This window comes from Prionailurus bengalensis, chromosome B4, assembly GCF_016509475.1.
Source record: "Prionailurus bengalensis isolate Pbe53 chromosome B4, Fcat_Pben_1.1_paternal_pri, whole genome shotgun sequence".
Classification (NCBI taxonomy): domain Eukaryota; kingdom Metazoa; phylum Chordata; class Mammalia; order Carnivora; family Felidae; genus Prionailurus; species Prionailurus bengalensis.
Window position 1 is genome coordinate 141240957 of NC_057358.1, and position 14211 is coordinate 141255167.

General features: G+C 61.3%; 1 protein-coding gene across 6 annotated transcripts in view; it reads right to left on the minus strand.

The window, feature by feature from the left end:
* Window positions 1–3081: 3081 nt before the first annotated feature.
* The window catches only part of BRD1 (bromodomain containing 1), a 42495-nt gene continuing 31365 nt past the window's right edge, over window positions 3082–14211 (minus strand). For 2 of the 6 annotated variants that reach the window (XM_043563010.1, XM_043563009.1), the window contains exons 8-13: window positions 13380–13484; window positions 6915–7050; window positions 6444–6571; window positions 5892–6001; window positions 5450–5604; window positions 3082–4266 (exon numbers count right to left, since the gene is read on the minus strand). In XM_043563010.1, coding sequence (XP_043418945.1) covers window positions 4083–4266; window positions 5450–5604; window positions 5892–6001; window positions 6444–6571; window positions 6915–7050; window positions 13380–13484 — 818 coding nt within the window. In that variant the 3' untranslated portion in view covers window positions 3082–4082. Of the gene's footprint in view, window positions 4267–5449; window positions 5605–5891; window positions 6002–6443; window positions 6572–6914; window positions 7051–13379; window positions 13878–14211 lie in introns of those variants that run through there. The other 4 variants (XM_043563008.1, XM_043563007.1, XM_043563011.1 and 1 more) reach the window with 3 other exon arrangements.

The following is a 14211-nucleotide window of genomic DNA, read 5'->3' on the forward strand; positions in this document are numbered from 1 at the left end:
ATTTTTTGATTTTACCTTGCTAAATATATTACTATTTTCTTTTATAGTTTCTGGAGGTGCGGTCCTATTTTAGAAGATCGTACCCCCTCCACAGTTATAGACACTTCATGATTTTCTTCTGGAATTTTAATGATTTCATTTTGACCCATTTGAAGTTTACCTGCTGTAAAGAAAAATAATTGCGGCCTTAAAGGGGTATACACGTACGTTTCTATCACAAAAGAAAAAAAAAGTCTCGGGACCGGTAGGAAAGCTCTGAGTGCCTCCCGAAGACCCAGGCTCTGCCATTCTCCATGGCCCAAAACAGCGGCTCCAGCGCCATCCACCACGTCCACATTCCAGCCAGTAGAAAAGAAAAACCAGTAGGGAGGAGTACTCCTCCTCCTGCAGAGGGCATTTCTCTGAGGTGACGGTGACACTTCCTCGGCCTCACCTGCTACAAGGAAGCCTAGGGGGATCTAGGCATTATTCCAAAAAGCTTCACCAGAGAGAGAATGAGGGGGGCGGGGCGGGGAGGATCAGTTGGGATCTGGGCCACAAGCATTGCTGTGGTGTTGTGGGAAGGAGAGCCTGCTCCCACCGAGGGGGAGACCCCAGAAAGGACGGACGGGGGGGTGGGGGGTTCCCAGAGAGGGCACGACCAGGGGGAGAGGAGACACAGGGATCCCCGTCTGCCATGGGGAGCTGGGGAAGGGGCCTGACCAGGGCAGAGGGGACGCGGGAGCCCTAAGCCACACGGTGAGCATCGCCCACGCCACCGCGACACGAGGGGCTGGGCCGTGGTTCTGCTGCTTCGCGCTCCGAGCAGAGCCTCACCACCTGGCGAGAAGCTGAGTGGGTCCAGGCGTGACTCCAGATGCCCCCGTGTCCAGCCAGCGTCCGCTGAGACCGCAGGACCCCGCACCGGGTTAACAGGAGAGCAGGCCAGCAGGGCTCCCAGGGGAGGTTGGTGCCTGCATTTACCCACCCCGGGCTGCCCAGGCCCCTGCCTTCCAGGGCTCCCAACGCGTCTGCTGGGCCCTTGCACACCAACACACCAAGTCGCCCCGGGGGACTCCCCTGCCCGCTCACCCAGAGGTCCTCCAGCTCTGGCCTGGCCCCCAGCAGCAGCTCCCAGCAACCCACCCCCAACCGCCCCTGCCCAGGCGGGGCCTGTCTCCACTGGCCAAGGGTGCAGGGCGGACCCGGGACCCTGGGGCCAGGGAGAGGGCCCGACAGGGGCTTGGATGCCTGGACACCAAGCCCCTTGACCCTGAGTCAAAGGAGACCCCGACACGGGTGTCCTTGCCTTAATCACCCTGCAAGAGATAGAAATCCAAAAAATACCTCAAATCAGCCTGAAAAGTGGGTCAGAGATAAAACACACACACACACACACACACACACACACACACGCCCTTGTGGAAAAGAGCAAGAACCCATGGAAAGTGCCACTGCCCCCCACCCCCGGGGACGCCTGCAGAGGGACCAAGGAGCCTGACACCCGCACACGGGTGAGCACGATCTCACTGCACCTGCTTTTGCGTTTGTATCATTTCACTTTGGGATTCATGTTTGAAATAGTAACAAGGTAATGAGCAGCCGAAGAGCGGACACCACGATCCCATTTTTATAAACTCCTGGAGGGGGAGAAGGAACAGACACATCGTACCTGTGTTGTAAAACAGCTCAAGAAAGGAAAAGAGAAAAAAAAAAAGAAGCCACAAGAGCCCAGGGCCCCTTGGTGCTTCACCCAAGCAGGCAGTGGGGTCCCAGAGGTCCCAAACGGTGCCCTCTGCCCTGAGCAGCTGGTCAGCGCCAGCCCTACCCAGCCCCAGGTTTGGGCCAAGGCACAGCCACACCCCGCTACGGGCCCTCCGGGAGGCTTCCAAGGAGACGCCCCAAAAGGTCAAAAGAGCCCGGGCAGGAGAGTGCTGCCTGCTGGGGGTCCCAGGTGTGGAGGGACCAACCACCCGAGTGACCTGGGACTGAGGAGGCTCCCAGGATGTGGTGCTGATGCCCAAGTCCTGGGCAAGCAGGGCAGATGGTCCCCCTTCCGGTGGGTGCAGAGTGGGCCGCTCCCAGGAGGTGGCCCGGCGGAGCCCCAAGGAGATGGCAGGTGCCAGCTCCAGCAGGGGGCAGGCAGGAAGAGCCTCCTCACCTCCCTCAGCCCCGTCCCTGACCCCTGCCCTGAGCGTGGCCCAGGGAAGGGCCCCGGGGGGCCAGGCTGGTTTCTAATGAAACCTTCAGAGCAGCACCCGGGGTGGGGGTGGGGGTGGGGGTGTCTGGGGGACGGCCTCACGGGGGAACGATCTGCCCTCCCCCCTGACACCCCTGCAGCCTGTCCCAGGTGACCAGCCAGGCGCCAGGAGGCAAGAGTCCCTCCAAGTGATGCCACTAACAAAAAGCTCCCTCTGCTCAGACTCGGACCTCCAGCATGACTGGGACCAGGAACAGGACCGGAACCGGGACCAGAATCAGGACCAGAACCGGGACCGGAACCAGGACCAGGATCGGGACAAGCGGGCCTGGGGGAGGGGGGGGAGGGGGGGGGAGTACAGAGCAGTCACTCCAGGCCACCAGCCACCATCACCAGCAACCTCGCAGAGCCGCTGCTCCGGGCTCAGGTGGGAGTACTGGGGGCAAACCCCGGCTCCTAACTCGACAACAGACCCGGCCCTTCCCTGACCGCAGCCTGGGCCTTGTCCACAGCGACATCCCCCCCCCCCACCCCCCGCTCCCGACAGGCTCTCCACAAGGGCCGGTGGTCCCGGGGGAGCCGCTGCTGGTAGAAAGCGTCTGTCAGACACAGGACAAGACGATCAAAGGAAGACATTTTATTTTTCAAGTTTCTATGGAGATGTTACAAACAATGGAGACTGAAGGGGGGCGGGGCAGGGGGAAGACATTTAAAAAGTTTAAACTACCAGTTTAAAATAAAAATATGATTAGATAAAATAATAAATAATGCCATCCATGACAATTTTAAGATGAAGGCATGTCACGTGCCTCAATGAGGTGGCCGGGGACAGGCTGCTGGGACCCTGACCCTCACCTGGCCTCCGGGCATCCTAGCGATGGAGGAATGAAATGGCCACACCGTCCAAATCTTGACTTTATTTTTTAATATAAAAACCGCATTTTTGGAAACCCACCCTACCTTTTCCCCTAACATAATGCTTTACCTCTTAAAAATAAAAATAAAGTACTAATTCTATATACATCACATGTACCATACAAAAATGTATCCAAAGTTTCTATTGCTACCAAAGTGTTCTAAATTAAAACAAGTTACAGAAAGCCCCTCATTGTAAACAAAAGATTACAAGTTACAAAATCAAAGAACACACAGCCAGAGTCATTTACACAACAACCAACACATCCTGCTCCCAAAGCAAGTCGAATCTGTATGTGCCTGTATAAAAATGCATATCAATATACTTTTGCAAATTTATTTTTCATTATAAAGCAAATGAATACACTTTCTACAATAAATAACCCGCTGGAGGCACACCCGTGGAAAGCTGGGGCAGACGGGCGGAGGAGGCGGACGAGGACGGTGAGGACGGCGACACGGGGGAGGGGCGGGGGGGGTAAGCGCCTGCCCCAGCCCCCACGGGGGGGCGGAGTGTTTTTGGTGATTTGCAAGTGATGTACACAGCATAAATCTATTCTCCACCTCTTTCCACAAAGTACCATTCAAAATAATGTCATTTTCTTTCTTAAAATACACATTTGTCATTGTAAATTTACATCCCGTCTTATTAAATAGTGGTACTCCGTGTAAAGAGTATGATTTACAAAATTATTAAACATTCAAAAGTCTTTAAAAAAAAGCTACAGATCAAAGAAAGTGACGCAGGTGCAGCCTCCGGCGTGACCCGTGCCGGGCACAGGAGGAGCTCAGCAGACGCGCCCGCGCCATTCACAGAGCGCCCAGACGGGGACGGTTTCACAGAGAACTTGGAAATAAAACCTGCCCTCCCCGGGGAGGGAGAATTAAAGAACCAGGCCTAGAGATCAGAATAAGTTAAGTCTGGAACAATATACACGCATATACAGCTTATCCACACTATGGACAAGGCCACGGGAAGGCGGGCAGGTCAGTCGATGTCGCTGAGGTCGCTGGTGGGCTCCCCGTGCACACGGCTCAGGTGGCTCATCGCGCGGTCGAAGGCGACCCTCACGGCCTTCCTGATGCTGGAGTTTCTCCCCTCCATCATTTTCAGTTTGTCTATGGTCTCGTCCATGCCGAGGGGGACCATTTTGGACTTGGGGAGCCATTGCCTTTTGAAAAGAGAAAAGCCGGAGTGGTTGGAGCCGTCCGCACAGCTACTCGGATGCACATGACACGATGCCCTGGCGGCTCCGAGCCCCCAGTGGGGGAGAGCAGCCGACGTCAGGCGCTCAGCGGCCAAGGGAGGGAAGAGAGGCTCGCGCCCTGGAACCCGCACCATCCCCCCCCCCCCCCCCCCCCCCCCCCCCCCTGCCCAGGGCACAGCCCCATCGGCCAGCCCTCATGGGCCGCAGGACAGGGGCACGGCCCAACCCTCCTGCCAACCCCGGGAGAGTCCGGGGGACTCGGGGAAGGCGTGAAAATCAAGTCGTCCCCACCTCTCATCCACAACACTCCCCACAGGGCCACTGGATCCTGGAGGCTGGCGGGAGACAGGCGCCACCCAGCAGCCTTCCACGCCTTCCCTGAGTGGCCACCGAGGGTCATGCGCAGGAACGCTGACACACGCACACGCTGCAGGTGCACACACAGAGTGGGGATGGGCAGGGGGCCCGGCCGCAGGGCAGCCGACGGGCCTTGGACCAGACAAGGCAGGCACAGGCCTCCACGGGGTCTGATCGGGAGCGCGGCACGGGGCAGAGAGACACGGGGCGCGGAGCGCTGGTGGCCGCGCGTGGCCGCACACACCCAACCCAGCCGTACTCGCCAGCGCCGGGGGTGCCCGGGGCGCTGGGAGGGCCCGCGCCCCACAGCCGGGCCCCCACGGCCACCCACACCGGGTAGCCCTGCTTCGGGCACAGCAGGGGCCGCGATCCTGGGGGCAGAGAGCCTACGCCGGGGTCACCAGGGGCCCCTCATCAGCACAGCAAGCTTTCAGACCAAGAAACGGGGACACGGGCCACGCGCGCCTCGTGAGCGCTCAGGGGGCAGCACCGGAACCCAGGACCGTCGGGGTCTGAAGCAGGGAGGGCCTCCAGGCAGGGCGCTGGGGTCCGGAGCCCACACCCCAGCGCAGCGTGGGGACCCACACACACAAGAGGCGAAGAGACCGGGCCGGGCCGGGCCGGCAACAGAACCCCACAGGCCCGGCTATTCGCACGCGGCTCCGTGAGAGGCTCACAGGCGGAGGGGGACGGGCCCCCCGTGGCCTCCGCACGGATGCCCTCGGCCCACGCACACCACACGCGCCCCACGGCCTCTGAGCCAGCTCGGCACCCGGGCACCCGCACTCACCAGCTTCTCTTGTTGTCAAAAAAGAGAACGAGGAACAGCCTCTCGTCAGCCTTGGTCTGCATGTGCTCGCCGACCTTCAGCACGTCCAGCGGTGGGGCCGGGATGGTGACCCCGTTGTGGTGGCCAGGCACGCGCGGCATCTTGGGGTCGATGATCTGCCAAGGGAGGACACGTGTGGGTCACGTTTGAGAGCCCCCCACCGTGCCCCCGGAGCTCTCTCCCCCGGCTCCGACTTGAGGTGGGTTCTGAAGCAGCCCTCCCAACACCAACGCCCTGTGCGGACGGCTCTCGGCGGGCGCTCACGGGACACCTGTCCCACAAGGGCAGCGGGACAGCCCCGGACCTGGGACAAAGGCCACACCGCTCGGTGCCCTGGCTCCCCAGAGGGCGGCCCCACGGACCCCCACGCCCAAACCCCACGCCCCGCAACCCCGAGGCTCACCAGGGCCGGATACGAGGGGTAGCCGCTGCACTTGGCCCACACGACTTTCAGAGGCTCGAGAACAGAGGCCGCGGCATCGGAGGAAATCCACATGCTCTTCTGACCGACCTCTGGGCAGAAAGAACGGGCGCCGTGAGGGGCCAGCCGGCTCAACCACGGCCCGGGGCTGCCTCCTGCAGTGAGAGCTCCCCCCCACTGACAAGCCAGCACCAGCCCGTCCTTGGTGCTCCTCTAGGTGCTGGAATTGGGGGAGCCACCCCCCCCCACCCACGGTCCCACATCCGGCTGCAAATGACAGACGAGCCTCACATCGGGTGCGGGTGGCCTGCACAGAGGAATGGAGCATTCCACACAAAAAAAGACAAACCGCAGGATAAAACTTTCACTGTCCCCCTGTGACCGCTGTCCCCATTGGGGATGGGAGAAGGGGAGACTCGCACAGACACCCCAGGATGGAGGCCCAGGGAGTGGGGAGCTGGAGCCCTCCCGGCAGAACGGCCCACACCACGGCCACCTCGTGGAGACGCGGACACGGAGGGCAGGCGGGCTCACCTGCGGCGATCCTGGCCGCCTTGGCGTAGTTCCCATTCTCGATGCAGGAGATCAGCTCGCTGCGGTCCTCCAGCGTGTGTCTGCGCACCAGAGCGGGCTTGCCCCGGCCGCACTTGGGTGCGCTAAAGCTTTGGGAAGAAGAGTGGAGCAGGGTCACAAAGCTTTGCCCCTTCCCCTCCCTCCGGCGGTGGCCCCAGAGCCGGGCCCTGCAGAAGCCGGGCCAAGGGCCCCACGGCGACCCACACGGGGCCCCGGTTACAAAGAGGTGTCCACGGGGCAGACGGGCAGGGCCGCGCTTGCTACCCTTCTGATAAGGGAAGACTTGGGGAGGAAAAGGCAGAATAAACGTAACCACAGACTGAAAATCTATTAATTTCCTCTGTGGTTACACTTCCTATTTCTGGTGAAGAGGCACAGGGCAGTCCCCCAGGGACGGGGCGGGTGGGAGCGGGCCCCCCAAGCCGTGCCCACCTGGAGTCACAGAGAGGGCTGCTGCTGGACGAGATGCTGGACTCCGAGGCGCAGCGTCGTCGGGGCGCAGCTCTCCTCCCCGGGGCGCCCCCCAGCTCCTGCTCACTCCGTGCGCCCCCAAAGCCATTGGTGAGACCTGCAACACAGGCACGCGGGCCCCTGAGCTCAGCACCCCGGGGCCCACGACGCGCCACAGCTCTCCCCGTCTGCGGGCCCACGGCGGTTCTTCCCTGACCCCCCAGCCCCGCGGCGCCGACGACACGGGAGACACACGAGTGCTTCGCAACACATCTCCCTCGGCGCTCAGAGCACCCTGGTCTGAGGGTGGTGCTCTTCCCAGGAAACAAAACGTCCGACAGGCCCCACAAAGCTAAGAGCGTGCGGTGACTCCTCCCCAGACCCGCAGACTCGCCTGACCAGCCCCCGCCGCGGGGGGACCGGCCCCTCCCGGGGCAGTGACGCCACCACCAAGAGCGGGTTCGTTCGCGGGCGCATCGCCAGGAACACAGGAACCTCAAACACCCGAGACCCTCCAGAGCAGAAATCGCGCTCTCTTTAGCCGGGGCCGCCCTCGTCCCAAAGCACCGCAGCTACCAGCACGCGGTGGGGGGCGCGACCCGGGGCCGAGGCCACACGTCCGGGCTTCCTTCCCACAGCCCACGGGAGCGAACAGAACCCGTCGACTCACGATCTGGGAAGTGTCTGAAACTCAAGGCACGTCTCAGAGTCCAACCACTTCCTCCAAAAAAGCCCCTCCAAAAAAGCTCTCAAACGTGACCCACGCGTCCGTCCACGCGTCCACGCGTCCGTCCACGCGCCGGGATGGGACGGGGTGGTGACGGGGAGCCGGGCCGCCCCCTCCGGGTCCCACAACCAGACAGTCGTGCACGTTTCTTTCCCCAAAAAGAATCCCGTTCCCACACTTAAAAAAATTTAAACCCAGTTCTTCAGAAGTTGAGGCCAGATTACGGGATTTTCTCATCTGCCTTACGTGCTTCTCTGGGTTTTCTCAGTGACAGAAACACATGTTAAACAAGGGCAACGAACACACTCTGACGGTGGCTAAGAAATAAAAGCGCAAGCAGTGGCTGAGCGCGGCTGCTCAGACTGAAGCCACGAGCAGTGGCTGAGCGCGGCTGCTCAGACTGAAGCCATCTCGCTCCACTTGTCAGACTCAACAGCACCCGCTTTAAAGAAAACTTACTGTTTTTCACTTTTAAATCTAGTTCACATTTTTCTAGCAGAAACTGTGGTCGGCTGGGGGTGCTACACTCGCTTGTGGAATTTGGACATTCGTGGGCCCGTAAAATACAGCAGTTGAGCAGAGGGCCCAGGGCCGAGAGCCGGTTCCAGCCACACTCGCCAGCAGGCCGGGGGACCAGAAAGAGGTAGAGCGACCCCCAGGGTCCCCCAAGGCCAAGAGGTCTCAGGAGACGCAGAAGGCGGCAGGTCCCCAAGAGCAGAGAGACCCCAACTCGGAGGCAGGCAAGTCAGAGACAGCCCGCCCAAGCCAGACACACCGACAGAAGGAGGGAGCCCAGGGTGCAGGATCCAGGTCCGAGAGAAGGGGCAGCAGTCCGGAAGGCGCGTGTCCAGCACCCAGAACCAGTGAGGCTATGAGGACGCAGCCTGTGCCCTCAGGGGAAGCCCAAGGACGTCACCCGACTGGCCGGTGCGGACACACCCTGTGGCAACCAGAAGGCACAGCCACAAGGCCACACCTCTCGCAGCATCAACTTGGAGCTGAGGCCTAGTGATTCTCGATGGCCTCACTCCGCGTCTAAACCCCCTCAGCCTTCTAGGGGCAGCTTCGCTTAGGCCGGCAAAGCTGAGCCTTTCCGAGCAGAGCTGGCAGGGGGGTGGGGGGGGAGGGTGGGGGGGGAGGGGGGGGGAGCGGGGCCTGGAGGAGAACAGGTGCACCAGGAAGAGTCCTGCAGGGGGCCTCTTCCTGTCCTGCCGTGATCGCTCGGAAAAGCGAGAGGACGAGAAGGCGGCACCCAGAGCGCACCTGGCAAAGGTCCGACTAAGGCCGGGAGCCCGAGCAGCGGCAGCCACGGCCAAGGACGCCCGGCACCCACGGAACCAAACCACAGAACCTGGCACCTGCACGGCATGCCTGGCGAGAACCAGCTGAAGCCACTCTCCCCACGCGCCGCTAAGGGGGAGAGATGAAAACGCGGCTCAGTGCTCGGTCTGAGAAACCAGAGAACGACCGTGTCTCCCTCGACCTCCCTCAGGACTTAGGAGGACACGCACATCCACGGTGACTAGTTACTACACGCGGTTCTTCCCGGTGCCCAGGAAACGTCACCGAACACCCACTAAATAGCAGGCACCACAGACAGGCCCAAAGCAGCAGGCCTCACGGTGGCCGGGGTGCCCCGACGCCTCCCTGCCCCCTCACTGGCCTCGACAGGCCGACAGGCTCCCTGTGAAGAATCCTCCTGCTGGCTGCGGCCCAGGGAGCCCACCGGCCCCCCCCTGGAGACCCTGCAAGGACTTGCAATGACATCAGGTTCTGGGGGTCAGCACAGAGACGGGCCCACGGATCATTTGCAAACAGCAGGCATCCATACGGCGCCTGAGCCCCAGCCTAAAACCTGCTTTTAACAAAACTATTTCAACAAGAAGTCATTTTTTCAATGGCATAAGTCAAACTGGTACACTACAAAAACCAAACTGAAAGACAGGTGGCCATCTGGAGGAGGCCAGTGCCCCCGTAGCACCCGGGCCTCATGAGGACCTCTTAGGAGGCAAAAGACACGCTGACCTTCCCTCTCTGCCCCACAGGCACCACACCCCGAGCCAGGGGGGCCCTGGCCCGGCAGCTCCCCACCCAGTCGAGGCCTTCCCAGGGGACACCTGGGCTGGGCCGCGTGGGGAGGGGGGGCCCCAGGGGCCTCCTGAGACAGCCGACCAGCAGTGCCAGAAGCAAAGCCCTACAGAAAGCTTCCGGAGGCCGCGAGCTCTGCTGTGAAAGGCTCACATCAGCCAGGTGGCAAGAAGCCGCTGGCGGCTCCCCCGGCGAGAGGCAGCCGAGACCCACACCTGCCACAGCCTCGCTGCTCCGTAAGGAACCTTCCGGCTGGCACCCGGTGAGAGGCCGAGCGAGCAGGGTGGGCCGCGCTCGCTGCTGTCCACTACGGGCCACGCAGCGTAGACACCAGTGATCTCCCCGCCACCACCCAGGCTCCACCTGGCTCCCCAAACAGGACGGTCGGGGATGCGACGCAGGACCGGCCTCAGAGGCCGGGTGGGCACGGTGACCGCACTGGGCCTCCTCAAGCACTGGGGCCATCCGTTAACCTATTTCTACATCTTTATTTTCACTACTGGTGACAGAACTGCATTTCTGTGCATCTGTCAACCTTTCCGGGAAAACACGGCAGATAAGATGCCAACCACCCTGCTTTTGCCTAGACCAACTCCTCGAAGACACAGCCGTGGCAGGGGAAGCTCCCACAGGACACCTCCAGGCCCCACGGGCAGGACTCCCGCTCGCTGCAGCAGCAGTGGGCACGGGCACGGTGACCAGAGTACCGAGCTGCCCGGCTCGCTCAATTCTCCCTGAGGGCCGACCAGCCGGCAGGAAGGGAAAGAGAGAGCGAGGGGAAGGGGGAGGCCAGGTAGAAACCCAGAAAAGAAAGATGCTAACGAGTGAAGGAGGCTTCACACATCCTCCAGCTGGGCCGCGTGCCTCGCACAGGGTCCCTTCCTGCGCCCGTGCCCGGCCCGAGACCCCCGGTCCTTTCGGGCCGGTACTGTGCCTGCCGAAGGCGGGATCAGAATCTCTGTCCATGTAAGTCATCGGCAGGTGCCGCAGGCGAAGTACCCTGCTCCGCGGCCGCCCTTGGCATCGTTCACACCTACCCACGGGGCGGGGACGGGCAGGGAGGCGTCCCTGCCAGCTGCAGCCAGCTCCAGGAGGGGCACCGGGCGGCTCCTCCCGGGGCGTCTGGCTCGGACTTACAGGAGGGGGTGGGCAGGGTGGGGCACATCTCCTCCACGTGTTGGTGTTTGGGCTTTTGTTTGGAAAAAGGCTGAACGGATGCTTCCAGCTCCTCCACAAGAGTTAAGTGACACACAAGGGTGCAGCGATCTTTCTGCGTTCCAAAATGACCACTTAGCAGAACTCCGTCCGAGGTGAACAAGAGAAAGTAATTAGGATCCAAAGAGTGAGCTACCCAGCGTGTTAGTAGTTAGAGTGAGAACCTGGAAAACAGCGAAAAAGCCATTTAGTCTGACCGGGGGCGCCGCCCTGACCAGCCGAGGAGGAACGCGACTCCCTCTCGGTCTCTCTGCGTCTCTGTCTCTGTGTCTCTCTCCTGGACTGTCTGTCTCTCCTTGTCTCTGTCTCTCTCCCTCTGTCTCTGTGTCTGTTTCTTTGACTGTTTTTTGTCTCTGTGTCTCTCCCTGTCTCCTCGTCTGTCTCTTCTTGTCTCTGTCTCTCTCCTTGTCCCTCAGTCTCTCTCTCTCCTTGACTCTGTCCCTCTCTCTGTCTCTCCCACGCACACACACACCACGTGCACACAGCAGGAGTCTCAGGAGCAGAGACCAGAAGCGGGAAAGTGCCGGCCCGGAAGCCCGTTCTGGGAATCACAGAAGCGTCAGGGAAGAAGGAAGCGGGGGACGGAGCGCAGGCCCCAGGCGACGACGTGGCACCGGAAGAGCGGAGTCGGGGGCTCTAACCCCGGCCCGCGGTGCCGCCCACGGCTCGAGAGCAGGGAGCCCCCGGGGGGCCGAGTGTCTCCAAACGAAGGGATCTGTGTTCACTCTAACTCGGAAATCTTGCGGCGTGCTGTGGGACGCCAGAAGAACCCCTACAAGGCAGAGCGCACGGATGAATCTTTGGAAAAATCACAAGGTTCAGAACAGTTCGAGTCCTCAGATGGCGGAGAGCGCCGCTCGGAGCGAGCGATCCGGCGCGCGCAGAGAGCACGGAGGCGGAGGTGAGGTGGAGCCAGAAATGGGAGCCGGATGCGCAGCGTCAGGCCCGCGTGCGGAGCAGGTCCTAGTGCTACTAAGACTCCCGGGCCGCACGGGAGGGCGACAGGGCTCATCCCGTATCTACTGCCAGTCTGGAACAAGAAAGCAAACACCCCCGTGTCAGTCAGGCTCCGGACCGCGGCCGGCTCGCGGACGCTCCTGCGGGAGCCGCGGCAGCGCCAGAAACCTGCGGGGCCCCGCTCAGAGGCCGGCCGGCGGAAGGAGGGGCGCTCCGCGCCGGTGCCCGCGAAGCCCCCCGGCAGCGCGGCCGCAGCGGCCGCGGGGTCCCCGCGGACCACTCCCCCGACGGCGCGCGCGATCCGGCAGCTCAGCCCCGGGCCCGGCGCGCTCCCGGCTCGCCTCCTCGCGCCACGACCGGACCCCGGTGCCCCCCGCACCGCACCGCACCTCACCGCACGCGGGAGACGAGCTCCGTCCGCCGTCCACGAAACCCCCGCGCGGCCACACGTTGCTCAGAAACAAAACAGGCTTTGACAAATTATTTTCAAAGGACCGGCTTGGTATCCACCCATCCAAATACAAGCACGTGAACACAGAATTTCTATAAAATTAGTTAAAGATGCAATCAAGATAGGATTTATAAACCATCACTTGGGCAACAAAAAGAATTCAACCGTGCACCGCGGAGTAGGAAGCGCGACCCCTCGCCCGCACCGGAAACCACGCTGACGCCAGGGCGGCCAAAGGCGCTCCCGCGTCTCGATGTGACGGGTGGACCAGCACGCACCCCAGGCCTCGGTCCGCGGCGAGAGCCCAGAGGACAGGCACGTCCAGTCCCACCTCCGGGAAGAGGCGTCAGAGGCACAGCCAGCGTCCCTGCACGACGCAAGCGTGACAGCGGTCTAGCGGAACTGGCGGGGCCTCCTCGGCTTTCATCTGGAGGGGACACGGAGGCTGTGCCAGAACAAAGGCCGCCTCCCTCAAACCCAGCACAGGGGAGACCCCGAAAGAGCCACTACCGCAGCACGTGAGTGGGAACCTCCCGGGGAATTCGACAGATTTAAGCTCAGCAGCGACGCGACCTCGCGTCATTTCCGCAGACAGCGGTCCTCTCCCGACACGCGCCCACAGAGCCACAGAACAGTGAGAAACGTCACCACGTGCTTTGAGCAACCGCCCAAAGGGGCGCCTGGAGCCCACGGGCAGGCCCCTCGCAGCCCCGGGCGCGCGCCACCGGCACCCCCCGCGCACGTCCCTCCGGGCGGGCTCCAAAAGCCAGACGCCGCCGCGCACGCGCCATCAGGTTCCCGGGGTGCACGGGGCGTGCAACGCGACCACGCCGGGCCGCCCCCGCCCCCGGCCAGCCCGTGACGGCGCCACCCTGGAGGACGCTGCGGCGTCTGGCTTCTCGTCTGGGGATAAAGAGGCCCCTGGACGGTCGGCTGAGAACGAGGGCCCAGCCGCTCCGCGACACCCTGGGGGAGAGAAGGCGGCGCCGTGGCGCTCCGTGGCATTTACCTGTGTCCAGGCGCTTTCCCGGGGACCCCTCCTCCACCTCGGAGTCGCCGCAGGTGCTCCGCGACCTTTTTCTTGGCTGCAGAAGAGTCTCCAACCTCGGAAGGACTACAGACAAAAAGGTTTTGGTCCCTAGCTGAGGAGAAGTTGGCTGGGTTTCAGTGTTCTTGGCAGACTTTGGGGGGCTTACACTTTTCGATTTGCAGAAGAGAACAGAAGTGCGTCTGTTTACATCGCTTGATGGCTCCGCCACCGCGGAGGCCGCCGCCGCCGGCGCATCGCCACTACTGGCGAGGGTGGGCTCTGGAGGGTGTCCGATTACCAGTGCGCTCTGAGTGCAAGTGCTATGTGATTCATTATCAAATGTGACTCTTTTGAATAGTTTACTCTGCTCTGGGTTCAGTTCTACTGGTTTGAGGGTTGGTGGTTCTGAATTAGTCTCCGAGTTTGAAGGAAGAGGTAATGCATCTGATGGTTCAAGTTTAGGGGGAGATTTATCTCCTGAAAAAATTATAAATAAAGTGATTTTTGAAAACTGATAATTATAAAATCTATTATAAAACTTACTACAAATGTGAAGTCCACCAAAACACTAATTCAATTAGGAAACAAAGCATCACACATACTGTCTGCAAGCAGTGAAGGGCCCGTCGGGTCACACTGTGTGCGCTTCCCTAACACCAAAGACTGAGGTGGCCTGGCGCCCCGGGTCCGGGTGCGCAGGTGTAGAAAGTTCCTCTCTGAAAACAACTGTGAACGACTCCTTCACATATGTCGACAGTAACACATCATTCGAGTTCATGACAATTTCTGCGACCGACGATTCACTTACCTT